The 23286-nt window shown below is 39.5% G+C and overlaps 1 protein-coding gene across 3 annotated transcripts in view; it reads right to left on the bottom strand.

The window, feature by feature from the left end:
* The window catches only part of ZBTB20 (zinc finger and BTB domain containing 20), a 275017-nt gene that overhangs the window by 27008 nt on the left and 224723 nt on the right, over nucleotides 1–23286 (bottom strand). For 2 of the 3 annotated variants that reach the window (XM_012652264.1, XM_012652266.1), the window contains exon 4: nucleotides 12679–12866. Coding sequence is in view for 1 of the 3 variants with exons in the window: in XM_012652263.1 (XP_012507717.1) it covers nucleotides 12679–12866; nucleotides 13240–13250 (199 nt within the window). In the remaining 2 variants the exon portion in view is untranslated. Of the gene's footprint in view, nucleotides 1–12678; nucleotides 12867–13239; nucleotides 13404–23286 lie in introns of those variants that run through there. The other variant, XM_012652263.1, reaches the window with a different exon arrangement.

Raw genomic sequence — 23286 nt, 5'->3', positions numbered from 1 at the left:
TTTCGAAAATACAAAAGATATTTCTTTACTTGTAGGTATTTCTCTTCGGAAAGGGCTCTCTGATACAGTAGCACAGCAGTCCGACCATTCTAAGGACCTCATGTTTTGCCCTCTTCAGGGTTTGGGCTGGGAGGTGCTACGGTAGAAGGATGCCTCAGGGTGCACGTAGGGGCATGTGCAGAGTCTACAGTGTATTCTAGGGTAAGATAGCATGGAAATCCATTCCCTATGATTTGAAAATCTTATTGATTAGAATGTACTTGAGGACAAGAAAAAACCCTATTAAAGGGTAATACTATAACGTAATACTATACTATTAATAATACTGTAAACCTTCCCCATACCAAAAGGAAAACATTCAGATTGGTTTTTAAACTTCTCTGAGCCCTAGTTTTCTTATCTGTAAAATGGGATGTGCTTTATAAAAATGATGTAAGATAATGTGTTTGACACAGATGCATGCCTACTAAATATTAGTCCTCTTCCATTTTTACAAAAAAAAAAAAAATCCCAAGACAAATGGGGCAATGAAACAAGGCAAAAATATAATGGAGAAACTTCTCAGTCTTCCCAGGCCTGAATTCAAGAGGGACAAGCAGAGAGGCACCGGCCTTTCTTAAAGTGAAGAGGGTAACTGTTCTATATACACTCTCGTCCTACTTATCTAGGGCTTTTGAGCCTCAGTAATTCTCAGGGGGAGGATGGGGCACCTGTTACAACTGCCTTTTATATTGCATCAGTTCTAGTCCATATTTACTTAATAATTTAAAAACACTTAAACTGTAGCTAATGCTCAAATTCGCTGAGTGCTGGCAGTTTTTCTGGTACTGTTTTAGGGCTTTACATATAGTGTTCCATCTAATCCTTATAATAACCCTATGAGATAGATACTATTTTTATTCTCATTATGCATATGAGGCAATGGAAGCACAGGGAGGTTAATTAAAGGCATGTAAAATGCATTTATAGGCTGAAGTTCACATTAAAGAAAGCAAATAACTAGACCATGGGGGTGAGAAAACATTTTCTGAATAACACATGGTCCAAATTGTAGTCCCTTATCAACATGTTCAAGAAATGGCGCTAGCAGTCTGGTATCATACCTGCCCCTGCCCTGAAGGCATAATGGAGGGACGTGAAAGGACGTCAGGAGTTATTCTGTATTGGGATGTTCACGTGGACCTCTCCTGCTTGCTTTTCCACTCAGGTTTGAGGATATAGATTCTGATTAGGATATGTCCTGAGGAAGCAGCTCTTTCTTTCTTTTAGTTCTCTGACCCCAATCTAACAAAAGCTCTAAACTTGTGTCCCAAAACGCCATACATGTAGGAATGAATATGTGTATACATATCTTCTCACGAGGTCCATAGACTCTAAGAGGGAGGCCTAGTCATGGTACCAGTGGAGTCTAAGTCCTTTAGGTTAAGAACTCCTGCTCTGGGGCGGGGCCAGGGGCGAGTGGGGTACGGGGACCCTCTGCCTGTACCACTATACAGGGACACCAGGCCTGTTTGGGAGTGTCTCTCAGCTCATTAACCAGGGTGACTCTGGCCACTTCAGGAGTCCCAGGATCCAGTCACCCTTCGGGGGCCTTTAGTTCAGGAATAAAATAGAATAGGCTAGATTTCTATAGGTTTCCTAAAAATTGAAAAAAACCATCCAGGTCTACATGCAAAGACCGACAGTACTTCCGTGAGGAAAGGGCAGGCATTTTTCCCTAGGGTTAACTTCTAATGGTTTAAGTTCAGAATTTGCATGTGTCTTTTCCATGAGACACAGAGTTATACTTTGTAACGCAAATTTATATGCACCTTTCTTCTATTATCTCCTTACATTCAAATACCTGGTTAAGACATGAGGCAAAGAGAAAAGGAATGATTTTACAGGAAAGAAAGTGATTACAGCAAAAAATTGAATGGCAAGGTTAATTTAAAAATTATTCCTGCAGTATACTACTTGTAACAGCAAGCTTTCTTAAAATTTCTGTACTCCTTGGTTTAATATCTTGGTATAAAACTGATAACATGAACCAAGCTAAAATTAGTGAGGGTAAATAAGTAGGAGGAAACTCTTTTTTAGAATTGAAGAGGAAAGGAAAAACTGCTCAAGGTCAACTTTGACATCAACTATGAATTCATTCTGCCTTGTGAAATCATAAAAACTCATTTTCAAAATTTCAAAATTCTTCCATGTGGCTGTTTATATAATTTCCAGTAGTGATAAAATAATTTCATTTAGTTTTACGGTAATTTAATAGCGGATTTAGTTGATTTAGTTGATTCTAGCTCACCATCCTGAAGCAGAAGTTCTATCAGATACTTTGTGCCCAGGCACAGTGATCTTTGGAATGCCTTCAACTACCACAGATAACAGCACAGTCTAAGTAAACAAGTTAAAGGCCCCCTCCCCAAATAATGAACCTGAGGATGTGATATCTCATGACAATGAAGGAGGACATGAGAGCAACACATAGGTTTGTTATTAGTAACTACAAAGCTACTAGAATTAGGGCTATCATGAAAGAAGTTCACAGAATGTGGCTTTTTAAAAAGGATTATGCTTTGAGATACCTTGTTTTAAAAATTGTTAGAGAATTTAAATGCTTAAAGTATATGATATCTTGTCCTCTACTTGATGTTCAGAGATGATTGAGGGTAAGGGACTGAATATGTGTGAAATAAAAATTCTTGCAAAACACTTCTATAGCTAAAAAGGAGAGGAAGCAATGTTGTGAAGGAGTAAAGAAAGAACTAATATAATAGAATTACGGATTCATTGGGCTAGTTCATTGAAGGCAGTGTCTTCAAATTTCTTTTACATATATTTACCATTCCAATTGTCCTGTGAAATGGAAGATCTAATTCCCTCTTACCTTGCCTATTTAATTGCAGAGTCTCCCTTAACACTGGTTTTTATTTCTCAATCTATAAATAAGCCTGGGATTTCTTCACCACAAAAATATTCATTACCCCACTTTTGAGTTACCCATTCATTATGTCTTTTTAAACCATTAAACTTCTTTAAAAAGTGCTTTGTAATTGTTGCCTTCCCATTTATTCTCTGTTTGCTCCTGAACCTCTCGTTATGATTTTTTTTTTTTTTTTTTTGAGACAGAGTCTTGCTCTGTTGCCCAGGGTGGAGTGCAGTGTTGTCATCGTAGCTCACAGCAACCTCAAACTCCTGGGCTCAAGGGATCCTCCTGCCTCAGCCTCCCAAGCAGCTGACACTACAGGTGCAAGCCACTGTGCCCAGTTAATTTTTTCTATTTTTAGTAGAGACAGGGTTTTGCTTTTGCTCAGGCTGGTCTCAAACTCCTGAGTTCAGGGGATCCTCCTGCCTTGGCCTCCCAGAGTGCTAGGATTACAGGCGTGAGCCACCGTGCCTGGCCTGATTTTTTTGTTGTGTGTTTATGTGTGACACATCTGATTCTGCTTTCTTGACAGCCACCAGGAAGCTGACAATCCCTAAACCCAAGGTAATCTTTTCCCAGTTATTTTCCTCCTTGGTGTCTGTAGCACCTGACCCTGTGACCCTTCCCCTCTCTGATGGTCTCCCTGCGCTATCCTGGTTTTTCTCCCATCTCTCCAACCCTCTTCTCTTTTCCTCTTTGGATGGTTCTTTGTTCTCTTTTTTATTATTCAATGTAAATGCTTCCCAAGGTTTTATTTTCCTTTTTCCTTCCTAACAAAGTCTTCTTTGAAGTTTATTGCCACATTTATGGCTTAAAGGGTAGCCTCTTGGCCAAAGCGTTTGCTAGTCCTAATCTCAAATATTCCTGCTGTACTCCAGTACCCTGTTTGTAACTCAGTGTTAGCTGTCTGCACTGGGACCACCCCTGGTACCTCATACCCAGCACTATACGAAATGGAACTCTATTCTATTCCTCTAAACACTTCCTTTTCATCTTGTATTTTTGAAATTTTGGAGCTATCTTTGATAATTGCCCTTCCTTTACCTACCACTCAGTTCCCAGAGCTGTCACCCTCATCCACAAAATCTGCTGAACTGGCTGCTCCCCATTCCCCTTTCACCAGCCCCTTCGTAACGTGAACTACTGACAATGCAATGCGCCCTGGGCTCTTGCCCTTCCACAACTGTGCATCCTCCACACCCTTGCTGCTGAATTAGATCTTCCAAGAGCAAAGTAGTGATCACGGACCTCATCTAAAACCCTTCCAAAGCTCTGCACTGGGGTGCAGACCCCTCATACCATACCCTTATGCCTCACCTCCAGTGAAATTCTATTCCTCTTTCAAAAGGGCTCACATGAATCTTCTCTGATAAACTTAACTAGATGTTACTGTTAACTGGACTAAAACGTATTTTATAAACTTTCTAAATTCTGTCTATGATAATGGTGACTTGAGGACATGTACATGTTTTAAGATTCTTGGTGGTGGGATCAGTTTGTCTACACCGTTGTGCCTTCACGGAACTCACTGTGGTGGCAGGCACATGAGATCTACTCTATACAAATTTGCCAAGTGAGTGAATCAATGCTCTGGTGGGTACAGGGATAGGGATGTATCTTCAACCACCCTGCAGGGTAGCTGTTTGTTAATGTTTCCGATCTGCTCTGTAAAACTCTACGTCTCTGAGCACAAGGCTCTGGTTTATAAAACTGTATCCTGCATGATACCTAGTCAGTGATCCTCCACATTGAAAGCATCCAGTAAATTGATGGATAAATAGTCCTGACTCCTTTCTGTTCAGGAAACACACAATTCTCCCAGAAGCAGACTCAGTAACAGGCAGCATATATGGTGGGAGAAAGAGCAGGGTTCTGTTTCTGGCTCTGTCACTCACTAAGCTAGGAGCCTTTGTTATGATGCTTGCCTTCTTTGAGCCTCCATTTCCTCATTTGTACAATAATGAGTTTGGGCCAGGTAACCTTTAGTGTCTTTCAGTGCTGATAAAAAGTTCAAACTGGTACGCTTTCTTCAGAGAGAACAAAGGATGTAAAGGCAGAAGAAAAGCAAAAAAGAAAGCAGAAAGTGATCATTCTGCTGATAAGGTAATCAGGGATTTGACTACGGTACCTAGTGCGAGGTGACTGGTAGAAGGACCTGACTTGAAATTTCCTTAAAGCAAGGATGTTCTTAATGAATCCTCATGCATGTTCTCAAGCGATCCTAAATGATCCAACTCCAAGGACAGTAGTGCATGTGTGTCTTTTTTTAAGGCAGGATGTGAGAAGCCTTGGCAGATATGGAGAAGCACTCATTTTAAATAATGAAACTCGCCATGAGCAGAGGAAGCACATATGAAACTGTCACTAGCAGCTGTAGATAAGAATTAAAGACGTACTCCAGCAAGAGATGAGACGGCAAGATGAAGACGAGAGCCCTGAAAATCAGCAGTTGGTCCTAACAGTAACGTGTGGACAATTGTAAACACATCCATGCAGTATTTGGGAAAGCAGTAAGGCCTGGTGCGACTTGAGGCAACGGGCAGTGAGACCAGACTTGCCAAGCGACCTGGGAGGGTTTCGTAAGAGGACAGATTGCTAGAATCTGGGGAGGCCACCAGTGAATGACTAAGTTCCAGCATGACATCTATAGGTGACTCTGTGGCTCCAGGATGAACCTCTCTCAATAAGAAGGGTTATTTTGAGATTTGCTGATCAATAAATCACCTCTGTGTCCCTCAGAATACTTTCGTACCTCTCTGACTAAATGGAAGGAAGGGTACTTTTGCCTATCAGAAAATAAGTGGATGCCTTGTTTTATTATTTATTTGGAGAGTAAATGTATCTAAAAGAGATATATAATTCAGCCCAGCTAAATTACAATCACAGGTGATGTTACCCAAATACAAATTGTCCCATGATTAAAATGGAGGCAAAAATGTAAGAAGACCTCAGTGTCGTAACTGAACGGCTCTGTTTTCTGAAAACACCATGCTTTTCTTGTGCCTCTGTGGCTTTGCTTCTGTTCTTTCTTCCTGGAATGCCATTCCCTCCCTCCCTCTTCTACTCGACACATGCCTACCCTTTCCTGATCCATTTTAATGTCATCTTTGCTGTGGGCCTTCCCGCTGCCACAGGCTCTTTCCTCAGGGGCTCTGTAGCATTTTGTGCATAGCCGAACACTTAATTCTGCATTTGTATTTACCCCTTTACACGTTTAGTAAAGTGTTTAGTAAAGCATTTAGGAACATTGTGAGTTCCTAAAGTGAAGGAATGGGATCTTGTTCATATCTTCTTTCCTAATCCTAGCTGAGGATTTCATGCAGAAGCAGGGCTTTCATAACATTTTATCAATGACTAAAATAATGACTAAATGAATGAATGCATCAATGAGTGAGGTAAGAGTGACTGCCAAAAATTACTGCATTACATGACCAGGGAAGACACCCAACTAAACTAGCATTGTAGGGAAAGGGCATGTCTTATAAGAAGAGGACCCATTTTATAAACAGAGGTAGACTGAAGACACAAAACTTCCAAAAAATGCTTTTAAAGATAAATGTGCTCACCAAATATACTAAGTAGAAACTCTAGAAAATTAGAGCAAATAAAAAAATTTAACTGGCCTTCTAATGTATAAGCACTAAATCTCTAAATAAGAATTATAAAAGGTAATAAAAATAATTCCAAAGAGATTATATATCAATTAACTCAGAAGCAGAAAGGTGACTTTTTAAAAAGGCAAAAACTATCTTTAAAGACATGAAATCCACACTGAACAAGTTAGGGGGTTTACTTGATTAATGAAATGACAGAAAAATATCTTTTAAATTAAAAGATAAATATATAATTCCTTATAGGATGTGGAATAAGAGGAATGCAGGACACTTTGGAGGTGACGAGAGCACTTAGTTGTACCAAAGAAGCTCTATTTACTGCTTAACTGATACAGAATTTATTAGAAAATTAATAGCAAGCCATTGGATACTAACTGTCTGTGGTTGTTATTCCATCCCATTTTGGCTATATTTCCTCTGCAAATTAGTGTGACCCCAAAATGTTTTCAGGATGGTCCAACTTGTCCTAAATTCCATAAATAAACTCTTTCAGAGGATGCTGTTTTTTGCCATGTCTCTATTACAGTTCTTCACAGATGGACCATTTTTGTCCTTCCAAAGTCTAAGAATAACTCTTTCAGTTATCAAGACATACCAAAATCCAGTTCAGCTGCTCCTGTGGGATTCCAGTTAGTTTAGACACATCTGCTGAGATACATGCATTTGAATCCAAATGAAGCTTTTGTTTGATTATACATTTTGAACATTTATGGAGGTTTTTTGGGGCCAAAATGTTTTTCATTTTTTGGCACACCAAACAGAGATCTTCAGTTATAAACACTGCCTTCTGAGCACCTCCAACAGAAATCCAATCTTTTCATGTGAACAGGTGCCTCAGGAAGTTTTTGGAAGGTTTTATACTGAATCAGCTTTCCGATTGGAAACTTTCTGAACACGCAGTCAAATTTGCCAGAGACCTTCAAACTTGCTTGAGCAGTTTTCACTCATACAGACATACATTCACACATAGAGACAGCCCAAGTAAAAGCAAATCAGAGCCTTGTAAAACCGAAGTATCTTTCTTAAAGGTTAAATACCATATGCAACCAAACTGAACAAAAAGGAATACATAACAGGAGAGAGAGAAAATCGAACAAATAGCAAGAGGTTCTTCACTGAGTGTGTCCCCTTAAAGCCTTACCTAAGCGTTTAAGCTATACATCCTTTCAGTAAAATTTGTATCTCACCTGGTTTCAAAAATACACTCAAGCACTTGCATTTTTACATACTGTACCATAGAGTATTGCTACTAATTCCTTTCACTCACAAACCTGGTTGGTTATTTTGAAACACTTCCTTCTCTTACAAAAATGGGTCACCAGATTTGAATGCAAAGGAAGAAAAAACATTACTCTCTAAGTCGGGGTTCTTTGGCAAAGCCCACAACTTACCTCATTTCCTACAACTTTTACTTTCTAGTTTGAATACCGTATACAGTAAAAAGTTGTTACGAGTAAAATAACTTTTTAAGTCTTAAGCCTAAAAACTTTTTACAAAGTAAAATCACTCCCCCAGTGGGCATGCCCGGAATTCATGAGGAAATCTGCTTTCAAGTTGTTCTGATGGCCCTGAACCAGATGCTCTAAGGTGGCCAGAAACCTTTGTCTACACCCACTTAGCAGATTTCTGGCTCTTTATCAGGGACTAAGAGGTTTATTTGCAGAAATGAATCATTTCCTTCAAAATATCCCTTACCCTATTTACATGCTTGCATATTCCTTCCATTTTGTTTTCCCCCTACAGCTTTACTAAGGGAATTAATTATCTGGAAGAACAGGAACATACAGTAAGTACATCTGAGATACAGGATGAGACACAGTATGTCATCTATTAGGCCTGGCTAAGACCAGCAGCTGATGCTAAATGGGAAGGAACATGCACCAAATGTTTTTTAATCACAAAGTTAGTAATTAATTGCTCTTTAAAATACATTTTATGCTTCTTTCTGTCTGTGTACATGAAATGCACATTTATTACATGCCAAAAATTACAACATTATGGTTTAAATGTGACTGGCACGGAAGTCCGGAAATCAGAGTTAATGTTCCCACAGCAACTTTAATTCTGTCCGTGTGCACATGTAGAGCTGTAATAGTCTTCCATTCCAGGATAATACATATAGATGGATTTGGGAGGGAAGCTAAAGACCCATATCCTCAACTGTAGTTACAGGAAAGAAACAAAGGATAAAAGCTGTGCTCTTTTCCACGTACGTGGATAAAAACAATGTCCCCATGCCCGGTGTTGTGTAATCAGGGAATGAAAGAATCGCTGTGATGCCGGCACTCAAGGGGACAGTTTCTGTTGCTGTGGGAACCTGAACTTTGCATTTCCTGACTTTGGGGTAATTAAAATGTCAGCCTTAATGTGGCATTAATGGAGTTTGCCATAAAAATCCTCTTTGTTTTGTTCTTTAAAAAATTGCTTAAAAGTTCAAAATGAGCCAAGTGTACTAAAAATGTTAATCACAGGGACTTGGACGGGCGAAGCGAACGGTTGGGAGGGGGAAGGCCGAGGAAGGTAGATGACAAGAGGTGGAAAAGGAAGAGCCCACCAGGCTCCTCGACAGCATTCAGCCCCAGCAGAGTCATGCTACCTTCAGAGCTAAAGTTAAACCCACCCACACAACAGTTTGGTAATGTGCAAAGGTTAAATTAAAAATAAATAAAAACTGTTAATGCATAAGTGCATCTTGGCAAGGACACGACAAATGAGATAGTCTGATGAGGCCAGTGCAAAACACGGGAAGGTAAGTAACCACGGATATCAGCTTCTAACAAAGGAAAAGACATCAGAACAGGTGGATCTACAGCCAGAGGTAGGGAAGACCGCCAAAGGGAGGAGAATCACTTCTCCCTTCAATGGGAGACTTCCTTGAGGGAAAATAAAATGGAAGAAATATGCAAGTTCTGGTAGCGTCTATCACATGTATATGACTGTGATGTGGTACAGCTTGATAGCTGTCAAGAAAGGTTTTTCATATGGAGAGCTTCGTCTGCTCTACTGACTTGGTTTAGTCCCGTTTAAGCATTTAAAGGGAGAGCTTGGCTCAGCTCATACTCAGACTGTTCAGTGGGTAACTGCTCTGTCAAACACCTAGGGATTTTCTACCCTTTGCATCCCCAAACTCATCTTAATGCCTTCCATTATCATCATCTGAATTTGTTTACCATTAGATTTTCAGAGATGGTGAAGGGGTGACAGCCAGTAGGTAATGGGGAAATAGTGCTAAAAGGAAACTGTGCGAGTGGGTGCACTGCAGAGCAGCACACATTTCGGCAGCAATATTAACCTCATCATCTCACAAAGGAAAGCATCTCTCTACTATATTCCTTCTTGTTTTGAGTATCGCTGGGATCTTTTACCAAATTTGAGGCAGCTCACCAGGTTAATAGCTAACTGAGAATTTATGGGGTCAGACTCATCGTCTTTGCTCTAAAGCACGACCTGTGTCCTCCATATGCAAGACACAGTGGCTTACCCACCCTTGCCAGTCCACAGGCAGAGCTGACTTTTCCTCTGTGAGGATGTTTTAACAGTCATGTTCTATAACCCAGTCACCAATATGAGTAGTAGCACATTTTCAGTACGCCTGTTTAAAACCAGGAATGCCATTTTTGGGCTTGGAACAGAGAATTCCCATGAGAAATGCTCTCACAATGAGGGAAAAAATCCATAAACAACCCTCAGTACCCAAATGAGTTAACCACGAACAAGTCATTCATCTATTTGTGTATCAGTTTTCTCATCTGTAAATTGGGGAGAATCGTACTGCCTGACAGGAAATCAGCATTAAGGCATGACCAAGAATAATTTTGCTGAACAGACGACAAATAAAAAGGTGCTATAAAAATTCAAGCGCTGTGGAAGCTTGGAACACCGCATACTGGTGGAATGTTTCTGAAGTTAAAGAGACTAACAAGTCAAGGGCACTATTTTTAAATGCCCCAAATCTGTTAGTTCTAAATAGGAACTGAATATTTTACCTTAAAGAAATTAGGCTTTTAAATTAATCTATGGTAAGAATGACATTTGAAAGTAAAAAAAAAAAAAAAAAAAAAAATCCTCTTGAATGCAAGAAGAGCATCCAAAAATTTTAACAGCTTAAAATAAAACCTTTTTCCTGTCTTCTCTCAAGCAATCTCCAAATGGACAGATTTCTGTGAATCTTTCCTAAAAACAATTTTCCTCTAAGTGTAGGCTCAAATCAGGACAAACTACAATCCAAATATATTTGGGGAAAAGTATAATCAATTTGAACAACAGGTTAGAGCAGAGAAGACTTACACATCTTAATGGCAAAATCAAAATGACTTTCTAAACAGCTGGAGATTAGATTTCTCCTCCCAATTTGTTCTCCTTCCAACTGCATTCAGACGCCCTACTGAGCTCAAATCCACTGGCTTCCTCAGGGTCACCAAGGAGCTATATGGCAACATCATACTGTTCCTTAAACATATTTCATGTTAATGCCTGATAAGGTACAATAAATGAAGCCCAATGCTTTTTCTATTCTGCAAAACATTCATTTTGCTGTAACAGATTTCTGGGCTAAGGCTGTTCTGTGCAATCCACACCCATAAGGTGTGGCAGAAAGCCAGGCAATGAAGGTCTGCACGCAGAAGCTCCAGGCCCTTCACCACGGGAATGGGCTACCTTCCTGGTAAGTGTGCACATGTCTATGGGCACTGTGCCATGCTATCTTACAATTCTTCCTGTAATTACTATTAGGATGGAGACTGCCAGGCAAGAAGGTCCAAGGATGTGGCTATTACAATGGTCCACAGAACAACAGTCCTTGCTTCTGACTTCTAGGTTTCCCTATGGAAGCTATAACTTTGACTGTACAAACACATGGGCCATAGAGATTTGGATCACATTATTTTTCTTTTCATTTTCTAGTGACAGCTGGAGTGTGGTCTCAGCCCAACCATAAGCAGAACAAGCTCTCTACACCCCAATCCTGCTCCTACCTCTTTTCCCTTTATCCAGAGACTATTATGATGAAGCAAGTAGAGAATGGAATCTCTCAGACCCATTCGCCTCCTGCCCTCTTTGCAGAATTTTACATTTGTTCTGTCAGAAAAATAACGATAGGAGATTTAGAATCTCATTTTCTAATTAATAATATTTATCTTTGTGGACAGAATTTTATCATTGAAATAAAACTTTCTTGGTTTTATATTACTCATTTTAAGGAAGAATATGCCAGTTCTTTGCTTGTTTCCAGACATCCTTTATGGAGATCAGTTGAGAAGAGCTGTTGGGTATCTTAAGACTAAAAGGAATATTCTTTTGGATTCCACCCCAAAGTTATTTCATTCCTTTCCATTGTCAACACACATGTTTCTTTCTCTCAAGTAAGGGGTTACATTTCAGAAAGAGAAAAAAATCTCCTAAACGTGATTTATCAACTTTCTTAAAATAGAATTTGAAGAAGTGACTCCCAGATTAGTGGGAAGATGGCAAAAATAAACAGCAAAGAAGTGATTTCAATAGTGACGATCTCATTAAGCTGCCCATTTCCAAATTTAGCCCTCAGGCAGTTTTTTTAATTAAAAAATATTTTTAACCTGAATTCTTATTGGCTATGTGAGGTCTGGGTGGCTTCTGAATTCTTGGAAGCCATTCTCTTTTCTTCTGTAAATTTATGCTATCCTTTAACCACTTCAAAATAAATTAAAAACTGGAAAGACAGAAATTCAGCCAAGCTACATGAGACTCCAATAACTAATGCAAATCTGACTTGTGTTATGTAATTTCAAAATGGATGTTTCCTAGTGTCTAACTGGCCTTCTGAGGTCCATATTTGGATGTTCAATTTAGTAATGTTGGAAATACCATTATTCAAAACAAGAATAATTAGAAAGCAGCAACCCAACTTCTTTTTCTGAGTTAAAGCTATGAAAGAAGATGTGGTCCATATAATTAATCAGCCTTCTGAGGCCAAATGGCTGGTCACCTGGCTTTAAGATATACTGTAGCTTTGAAAATACACAGATGTTGGCTGAATCAAAATGGTGGCACGTTATTTTGGCTCCTTTAGCAGACCAAATGCAAAGGGCTTGCTCTGAATGCAAAACAGCCAGAACCCAGGGTAGAAGCACCACTCCAAGCATTGCGGAGACACCATCACCTTAGTGGTGTACTCACAATCAGATGACCCGGTGTGAGCGTGAGAGTTTGTCAGTGAATGTGTTGAGTGGATGAGGGCTGGGTCTGGAGACAAAACAGCTTCAAAGTTCAGGCAGGGAAGGCCCGGCTTGGCGCTGGATCCACCCGGCTGAGTAATCTCATTCTCCTCAGATGCCTTCTGGTTTTCAGCTGTCTTGGGTTTCTTCCTGAAAATAAACAAAGGGCCCTTTGAAGGAACTGACTGCATATTTGGGAAAAGGCATTTTTAGAATCTGTTAAAGATAACTTGATTTTTTTTTCCTGAGGGGGGATGGGAGGGAGTCCAGTATGTCCCTTGTTTTAAAACAAGCTGATTCTTGTTTTTTTCCCTCCAGTAATGGCCTAACTGGGAACACATGAAAGCATATGGGCCAAGCAAACAGCACCACATTTGGACTCTGTTGGCTGCATAAAAAGACCCTGTCCCAGAACTTTAGACAGCTTGAGCTACGTATGGCTGACATTATCCAAGAAAGCATCCTCCCCCCACCCCCCTTAGGAGTTTTAACATGGTCTGGAAAAATACTAGTGGAGGTTTACCGTTCTAGCATTTGTCAGGAAGCTTAGAGACAGGACCCGTGGAGTAATGGGAGGAGCACTGGACTGGGAGTCAGGAGACTTGAGCTATGGTACTAGCTGTGCCTCTAACTTGCTGTGTGGCCTTGGGCACCTCACTTCACCTCTCTGGGCTTCAGTTTCCTCATCTGTAAAATAAAGGGCTTGGATTAGAAGGCCCTAAAGTTTCCTTCCAGCTTTAAGTTTCTATTTATGGAACATGTTATGGAACATTCAACTTTCTTGCTGTTACTAGATTTTACTCTAAATCAATACATAATTTTAAATAACATTGTAAATTTTCAGTCTGTACAGATGAGGAAGTAGTGATGGAAATTTTTGTTAGAGTAGCAAGTGAAAAGTGAGAAGAGCATAGATTCTAGTAGGTAAATAAGGAAGGTGTCATATAGAGACCCTCTATGCCAACTCATCACTCATCCTTCGCTTAAGATTTCCTTTGACTTTTGATTTAGGGTATGATCCTGGAGTTCAGGAGTATGATTGCATGTTTTGGATGTGAGGAAGAGGTGGGTGAAGGGAATTTGAAAGTAATTGTTACTAATTGTTATTTGGGGTCAAGAATAGGAAGTAAAATAGCTCAGCTATCAGTCAGCTCAGGTCTCCTCTCCCCAGAACAATGCAAGTGATATTAAATTTATAAATACTTATACTGTATGTACCCTAGACCTCAGCCAAACTGAATTATCAGTCCCTGTACATTTTTCCAATTTCTTGGGCTTTGTGCCTTTTCCGTCATTATGTGGATAGTGATCAGAAAGAGTATTTTATTTTTCGGTAGAGGATTATGTGTGGTACAGAATTTGTTGTAAGTAGATTTATTTCCATGTTTCCCTTATTACCATGAGCATGGCAATGGACTTGTTATACAGACTATTTTGTAATGAAATTTGCTGTACTGGGTAGTTAAATCTTCTCTTGCAGAATATGGTGTTATGGTTAGTATGCTGTGTTTTTGGTCCAACAGGTTGTGAAATCAAAGCTGTTTCTTTAGAGGGCAGGAGGCAGAAATGGCATGGTAAAGGTTAGAATAGAGAGGAAGCTTTCTGACATCTTTTTTGGTATAGAGGAAGTCAACATAAGAGAAACAACAAATTGCAATGTCTTTTCAATTGTTCGTTGAACAGTGACTATGGCACTAATCCTCAAATCTTGAGCATATATATGGACCCCATGGAGCTGGTGTTCTGGTTTTCAATCTGAAGAAGTATCCAAGATCAAAATCTCCAAAGCCCAACTCCTCTTTTCTGTGAAAACCAATGCCTCCTCTCAGGTCCCTATTTCTATCTCTGTTGTCTGCCACCAGGTTGGAAACCTCAGTGTCATTATATACCTTCTTCTGCCTTCAAGCTAATTTATCAACAAGTTCTGATAATTCTGCTTCCTTCACATTTTTTCACATCTATGTTTCCTTTCTAATTTCACTGCAATCACCTTACCACTTTTTGTCTAATCTAGATAGCGATCTGTTGTTTACTAATTGGCTCCATCCTCCTTGACTCCTCTAGTCCTGCTTCTTTGCATGCACTAAATTTGAGATGGCTACATTAGCCTGACACTCAGGTCAGCTCCACACCTGCCCTAGCTTTTCTCTCGTGTCCTATATATGGGCCATACTAGACTCTCAAATTTCTTGAATTTTCCCCAGGACATCCTGAGAATTGACATTCTTGGCTCTACATCTTTGCTCAAATTATTTCTCTTGCTTTGAACATCCCCTTTTTCATTTCTGTCTGTTAAAATCACATTTATGCTTCATACTTTTTAAATGTTATCTATATCTTGTATCTGTACTCATTTCTCTCTACCAGATAGGACTTCCTCCCCACCCCTGAATTCCTCCCTACCTCTTTCTCTGAAATCCCTAACCCCTTTTTTACTAATCTTATTTTACTCACTAAGTTTTATTGCAACACCTATAGTTGGGACTCAAGCATTACAAAAGTGATCCACGTAACCTAAGACATTTGTAGTCCCTTAAAATTTTGAAAGAAAAAAAAAAAGAAACAACAAGCTCTCTGAGAGTAAGGAAATGTCTTAGTTATTTTTGTATTCCCTGTGTTCACCCATTCTTTCCTTCTTTATTTCCTTCCATCATTCATTTATTCACATATTCATTTTACAAATATTTATTATGTGCCTGTGATGGGCCGGCATGGGCTAGAGAATAAAACAGGCCTGTTCCTGCCCTTCCAGAGCTTACTGTTTAGTCTATGCTGTTGAACAGAGCAACCTAGACAAAGCTGTCATTCAATAACTGTTCACTGGTAGAATGAAATGGAGCTGAAATGAGAATGTATTTTGAGAATAGTCATAGTTTGAATACTAATTAAGTTTCCTATTCTTTATGTAGCAGTGAAGTCTACCTTGAATGGCTGTTTTTCCTTTGGATCTGTGAAGTTCATTTAATAAGAGTAGGGCCATTTTGCTCAGCAAGGTTAGGTTGGCCCTCATGATTCATTAAAATGAATCAGGGACAAAACACCGATGGCATATATCAGTTAGTAGAAAAAAAAAATGTTTATTTCTGATGCTATAGACAAGGACTAGGCTAGTTCCAGGTATGCTTCAGAAAATTAAGGAAGCTTTCTTTTAAACCTGAGTATATGGCCAAACCACCAACATTACTCTTATTTTTAGTTGTAACAGTTGTGTTGTTCTTCATATCAATGCCTTTGCTTCCTTCCCTAGATTTGATCCTGCTTCCTACCTGACTTCCTACCACACCCTCCTGTTTGTTGTCTCAAGGATCACTTTGAGAGAACATTCATAGCATAGAGGCACTGGAGCTACCTCTACACGCAGGGAATATTAAAAACTCAACCTTTTGCCTCACTCCCTCATTTGCCCAATATCGCTTTACCTACCTTTATGGCACATATAACAGAGAACCACTCGCTGTTCTTAGAAGCAATTTGTTTCCTATCTCACCCTCACTAACAGTTCTTTTGGACTTGGTTTTCTGGAGCTGAGAAACACTAAAACATAAAACCAGTCCATGTCTAGACATGCACAGGTGCTGTTATTTGACCTCATTTTTGCGGCTCATAGTTTATTAAGGAGGAAAGAGTAAGCACTGTCATAATTAATTGAAAATACATTCTTTGGTTGTATAAAGAGAATTATATAAACAAGGCACATCTGAGGGCAAGTCTTTCCAAGCCTCTGTGGCTATGCATTATTCCCTGGAGCCTTTAGAGGGCAGCAGCACACTGGCTGACTCCAGGCCGATTTTGGAGAGGCGAACTCCCGACCAGAACCTTCCTCCTGGTCACCATGCCAAAGGTTGATTTGCCAAGCTCTGGCCTCTCAGGCTCTTTCTTTCCTTTTAGTTCTCATTCTCTCTCTTTCTCTCTCTCTCTATCTCTCTGTCTCTCCTCTCTTTCTCCCTCTCTGTTAAAATTATACACTCTGATGAAGTCGCCCCTCAACCGGAAAATGAAAGCTCCAGTGAAAAAGTTAGACAAGCCAACAACAACAGAGAAAGAAACCAGGGAAAAGGGGAAAGGGGGCTGGTGAGGGGGAAGGACTTAAGAACAAGAAAAGGGCAGATGTTTCGTAAATATATGCAAAGCAAAACTGGGTGTACCCTGAACACTTCCACAGAGAAACAGACCAATCATTGTGCACTTCCTCCCGCCACACTGGTGGAGCTCTGCGTTCAAAAAGGAAAAAAAAGTGTGGCTGCAGGCACCCGCCTTTCAACGGTCAGTTCCGACATTCTGACTGAACATCTCCCAATTGTCCAAAGAGAACAAAAACATTTTCATCTCCCCACTGCAAACATTTCTGTTACGAGAAAAAGGCTGCTTCAAGAACTGGGAGGGCGTTTTAAGGTGACTGGCGGCCGAGTTAGCCGGCAGAACCTTCTGGTTTTTAACTCTCTTTGTGCTGGCCCTGGCAACAAGTTTTGGGCTGAAACATAGCAGTGAGTAAGGCTGTGGAGGATGTTGGCTGCTTCTTCACTAGACCATATTGTATGTGGAAAGAAATATGCATTAAAACATATTGATGAGATGGTAGGTATTAAGCATGTTAAATGCATGGAAATTAACCAGATCGGCGGCATTTGATGTATATATTTCACACTCCTTTGCACATATTGCACACATACAGCGATGGCAGTGCTTTCTGCAACATATGGAAAAATAAATATTTTATCTGTGTGAGCTCTTAGCAGTCTCCAGGGTCTGTTGAAAGAAGAGTGTTCTCTTCTATCTCCCTCTCCCAATTTTCTCCCTTCACTGGGCTCCCACCCTCCCCTGCACATTAACATGCCTTCCACTTATCAGCCTGGTTGGATAGGAATCAGTGGAACCTCCTTTTGATAAATAATTACTCAGCCACTGGCTCATGATAATTTAGACCAGTCATGCCTCCTCCCATCTCTTTGGAGAGGTAACCATTTCCCTATTCCTCACCAGCGCCCCCAGCCCACCCTCCTGCAAATAACACATGGAAAAGGCTTAGTCGAGTATCTGGGCAGGGGAGAAAGGGAAGGTGGTAACAAACCACGTGGACAAGGGGTGGCAGCAGAACTGAGCTCCACTACCTGGTAGGTGTATGCCCTATCTAGGTAGGCAGATTACTCTGCATCTCTGGGCCTCATTTTCCTCATCTATAAAGTGGGAATAATAATACCTACTTCTTAGGGTTGTTGTGAGGAATAAACGAGATAAGCCATGGAAAGTGATTAGCATAGCGCTGGCATATGGTAAAGGGCTTAATAATGGTTGCTGCTGTCATAGAAAGCATTAGTTCTGTGGCTTTCATCATGTTAGCTATAAGAAGACATTTCCTTCATCTTAGTAATCGTTTTTAATGTCTAGATTTGGGGCAGGGGCAAATGGATTATTATTGTAGCAAAGGCAGAAAGAGTGTTAGGATAAGCAATCTCTTCTTCAACACTTTGATCTCCCTGTCTTGCCCTCCTGACACCTTCTTTCTGTTCACATTTGTCATTGCTGTATCTATACCAAGAGCTCCTTGAAGTTGAGGATCAAGCCAGCTGCACTTGGCCTATAGAAGCGCATCAAGCCTGAGCACTATGGTCTACACTGAAACCAACACACAGCATTCTTATCATTTTTTTTTAAACAATTTATTCTTTTACTACTAGGTCCAGTGCTATCACATCAATTTAAGATGTTTTTGTGATTAAAGCATTTTACTCTCTCAATTTTTTTATCTCAAAATATTATATGGGTACAAACGTTTTTGGTTACATGGATCACTTTTGTTATGCTTGAGTCAGAGTTATAAGTGTACTCATCACCTAGATAGTGTTCATTGGACTTTTACATAGGTTTTCACCTATCTCCTCCTCTCCTCTACCTCCTGCTTGATTTCCACTGAGTTTTATTTCCCTCCGTGCTCATCGGTTAGTTCCAACTTAATAGTGAGTACATGTGGTGTTTGTTTTCCCATTCTTTAGATACTTCACTTAGGAAAATGGTCTCAAGTTCTATCCAAATTGTTGCAAAAGGACTTAATTCATCCTTCTTCATGGCTGAGTAGTTCTTCATAGTATACCTACACCACATTTTGTTAATTCACTCATGAATTGATGGGCACTTGGGTTGATTCCACATCTTTGCAATTGTGAATTGTGCTGCAATAAACATTTGAGTCCAGGAGTCTTTTTGATAAAATGACTTCTTTTCCTTTGAGTAAATACCCAGTAGTGGGATTGCTGGATTAAATGGTAGGTCTATGTTTAGTTCTTTGAGGGATCTCCATACTGTTTTCCATAGAGGTTGTACTAATTTGCAGTCTCACCAGCAGTATATAAGTGTTCCTTTCTCTTTCTATCTGCACCAGTGTCTATTGTGTTTGGACTTTTTAATAAAAGCCATTCTAACTAGGGTAAGGTGTATTTCATTGTGGTTTTAATTTGCATTTCCCTGATGATTAGTGATGTTGAGCATTTATTCATAAGTTTATTGGCCATTAGTCTATCTTCTTTTAAAAAGCTTCTGTTCATGTCTTTTGCCCACTTTTTAATGGGATTATTTTGTTTTTTTCTTGCTGATTTGCTTGAGTTCTTTGTAGATTCTGGTTATTAGCCCTTTATTGGATGTATAGTTTGTGAATATTTTCTCTCATTTTGTAGGTTGTCTATTTGCTCTGTTGATTATTTCCTTAGCTGTGCAGAAGCCTTTTAATTTAATCAAGTCCCATTTATTTTTGTTGTTGCTGTGATTGCCATTGGGGTCTTCTTCATAAATTCTTTGCCTAGGCTGATATCTAGAAGAGTTTCTGCAACATTTTCTTCTAGCATTCTTATGGTTTCATGACTTACATTTAAGTCTGGTTAGCCATATTGTAATAATTTTTTGTGAGTGGTGAGAGATATGGATCCTTTTTCATTCCTCTGCATGTGGCTATCCAATTCTCTCAGCACCTTTTATTGAATAGGGCTTCTTTTCCCCAGTGTATGTTGTTACTTGCTTTGTCAAAGATCAGTTGGCTGTATGTGGATGGTTTTATATCTGGGTTCTCTGTTCTGTTCCAGAGGTCTATGTCTCTATTTTTATGCCAATACCATGCTGTTTTGATTACTATAGCCTTGTAGTATAGTTTGAAGTTTGGTAATGTGATGCCTCCAGATTTGTTCTTTTTGATTAAGATTGCTTTGGCTATTCAGGCTCTTTTCTGGTTCCAAATGAAATGTAGAATTATTTTTTCTAGATCTGTGAAATATGATGTTGGTATTTTTATGGGGATTGCATTGAATCTGAAAATCACTTTGGGTAGTATGGAAATTTTAAAAATGTTGATTCTACCAATCCATAAGCATGATATGTTTTTCCATTTGTTTGTGTCATCTGTGATTTCATTCCTCAGTGTTTCATAGTTCTCTTTGTAGAGATCTTTCACCTCCTTGGTTAAGTATATTCGTAGGTATTTTATTTTCTTTGTGGCTATTGTGAATAGCATTAAGTCTTTGATTTGACTCTCGGCTTGACTGTTATTGGTATAAGGGAATGATACTGATTTGTGTACACTGATTTTGTAACCTGAGACTTTGCCGAATTTATTTATCAAATCCAGGAGTCTCTTGGTGGAGTCTCTGGGGTTTTCTAGATATAAGATCATATTGTCAGACAAAAGCAATAGTTTGATCTCCTCTTACCCAATTTGGATACTCTTATTCCCTTCTCTTGTCTGATTGCTCTGGCTCGGACTTCCAGCACTATTAAATAGACATGGTGACAGTGGGCACCCTTATCTTATTCCAGTTCTAGGTGGGAATGCTTTCAACTTTTCCCCATTCAGTATGATGTTGGCTGTGGGTTTGTTATATATGGCTTTTATAATTTTGAGATATGTTTCTTCTATGCCTAGTTTGTTGAGTGTTTTTTTATCATGAAAGGGTGCTGAATTTTGTCAAATGCTTTTTCTGCATCTATTGAGATGATCATATGATCTTTATTTTTTCTTCTGTTTATGTGGTGAATCACATGTATTGATTTCTGTATGTTGAACCATCCTTGCATCCCTGGGATGAAGCCCACTTGGTCATGGTGGGTTATTTTCCAATGTGCTGTTGAATTTGGTTTGCTAGTATTTTATTAAGGATTTTTGCATCTATATTCACAAGAGATATTGGTCTGTAGTTTTCTTTTTTTTGTGTGTGTGTCTTTTCCTGGCTTTTGTGTCAAATTTTTTTTTAACTTTCTTAGCAGGTCTGATTTACAATGTGTTTTTCAGGGTATTTCTCCTTCACTGTATCAGTTAGGATCCTGGCAAAAAATAGATGGCACATGCAAAGGTTTTAACTGAAGAGAGTTTAATGAAAGGACTGTATGCTGAGGTCCAGATGAGGTTAAGTGACCCTGAAGGGATAGTAAATCCCAGAGACTAGCAAAAGTGGAAACCTGTCAGTCTCAGCGTTAAACCATTTAAACTGAGGGGTCGAGGAAAAGAATTTCTAAGTCCAGTCAGAATTGGAGTTGGGAAGAAGGACTAAACTAATAAATACCCTGACCCCTCTTTCCTCCCACTCTCAAATCTCTTGCTGGTGTCTCCTTTTGTCCAAATTCAAAGGAAAGGTAGAAGACAAGAAAAGTCAATCTCCTGGGTCACACATCAGAGCAAAGAATGGTTCTAGGGTTTTGTTGGGGGTATATTGGGGTGACAAGACTAATCAGCATACCTATTCTTTCCCTTTCCCTTTTATTTTCAATTATACATTCTGGAAGGAAGGACAGAGCAATATAAAATCAGTTCCCTCTTAGCTTCGAAGTACCAATTTTGTGTATCTGCTGTTCATAGAGCAAGAAAACTAAATGTAAGTAAGCTCATGAAGGCAGGGATTTTTGTTTCACTTGCTGTCATATCCTCAGTGCCTAGAACAATGCCTGGAACATACTAAATGCTTAGAAAATTTTAGGTGAGTAAATACATTCATCTCTATTGTGCCAGATACTACATAGTAAATAAGTTCATCTCTATTGTGCCAGATACTACAATATATTATCTCATTTAATTATTACAACAATCTGGGTAAGTACGTAAGGCTGCTGAGCATGGTTATACAGGTGACATGGGGCTGGGTAGGTGTTAAAATCTAACACTCGCCATCCCCACCCACCTCAAGCCTTGAGACCAGGCCCAGAGCATTGTTAACCCACTGGGATGGACATACTTCCGCAAATAGGTCATATTTTTAGACTTTATCCACTTTATTGATTTTTGTACCTAACAAGTCTCTGTAAGTTTCATTATTACTTCTCTTTTATATATGAGGAAGCTGAGTTTCTGAACAGCAAAGACTGCAAAGATTATAATCCAATCTGTCCATTCTCTAGGGTCCATGAGAAGTGAAAACAGGCAATGGCATTCTGCATAGATGAAATACTTCCTATGGCAGAAACAGATGTTCACTTGTGGACTTCTCTGTAATTTTCAGGAAACATCAGGTCCTGGTTTTTGGGTCTGGATCTGAGTTCTCTGCAGCATAGGAAGGTAAGAGTGGTAAAGACTCTTTTCCCTCTTAAAGGATTCAGAAACTTTGAAACCAGTCTGTACCCTAGTAGGGCTGTGCTACTTGCCCCACCATAGTTACTCTGGGATGAAGAAAAACTCAGAAAACTATTCAGATGTGGGAATTTCTAAGGTACTCCTTGCACTTGAACTTAAGGATAAATGAAGGTATTGTATAGCACAGCCCTACTAAGGGTGCAGATTGGTTTCAAAGTTTCTGAATCCTTTAAGAGAGAAAAGAGTCTTTACCACTCCTACCTTCCTGTGCTTCAGAGAACCCAAAAATCGGGACCCGATATTTCCTGAAAATTACAGAGAAATAAGTTCCTTATGTGAGGGTGGACTAAAGAAACTCTATTTTTGATCTTCTGTCATGTCTTTAATCCCCAATGCCTCAGTCCTGTCAGTACTGCAGAATACTCTGATGGTTCCCATGCCCATCCTGACCAGGCAGGCCTGTCTATCACCTATACCTCAGCTACCATCAATTCTGACTCAGGTGACTGAAAGCATGACAGGTAAAAAGCAACAGAAAATAAAGCAAAACTCTGGCTTCATCCCTTTGGGTTCGATTTATGCCAGAATAGCTAAAGATATGACATAGAAAATATGAATGTGAAAATCCTACCTGAAGCCTAAGAGGGATGTTAGTCTCCCAGGTTTAGCGTTTTCCAGTAACATAGAAGTCTGTAAAACACCATCCCATTACCTGCCTCATAACATATAGGAAAAGTTGTGAATACAACAACTTGAATGAATTTTCATTTTAAAATGTATAATAAAGTTACTTTGCATGCACAGCCTCTAAATCATTCAAATGTCTGGCTTTTCTAGTGGGAAAAAAGCATGTATTCATCTGTTATTTTTAGTAATGATTAATGAATACTCAATATCAATGTTTCACCAGTGTTTTTCCATAGGTATCTCCTACCCTAACTTACTTCTGCACCTTTCCTTGACAGGGCTGTACTTCTCTAACATAAATATCCCACACGGAGGGAACTAAATCAACTACATAAACCCGTG

Source organism: Propithecus coquereli, unplaced genomic scaffold, assembly GCF_000956105.1.
Source record: "Propithecus coquereli isolate 6110/MARCELLA unplaced genomic scaffold, Pcoq_1.0 Scaffold386, whole genome shotgun sequence".
Lineage (NCBI taxonomy): Eukaryota > Metazoa > Chordata > Mammalia > Primates > Indriidae > Propithecus > Propithecus coquereli.
This window is presented reverse-complemented; position numbering and strand designations above follow the sequence as displayed.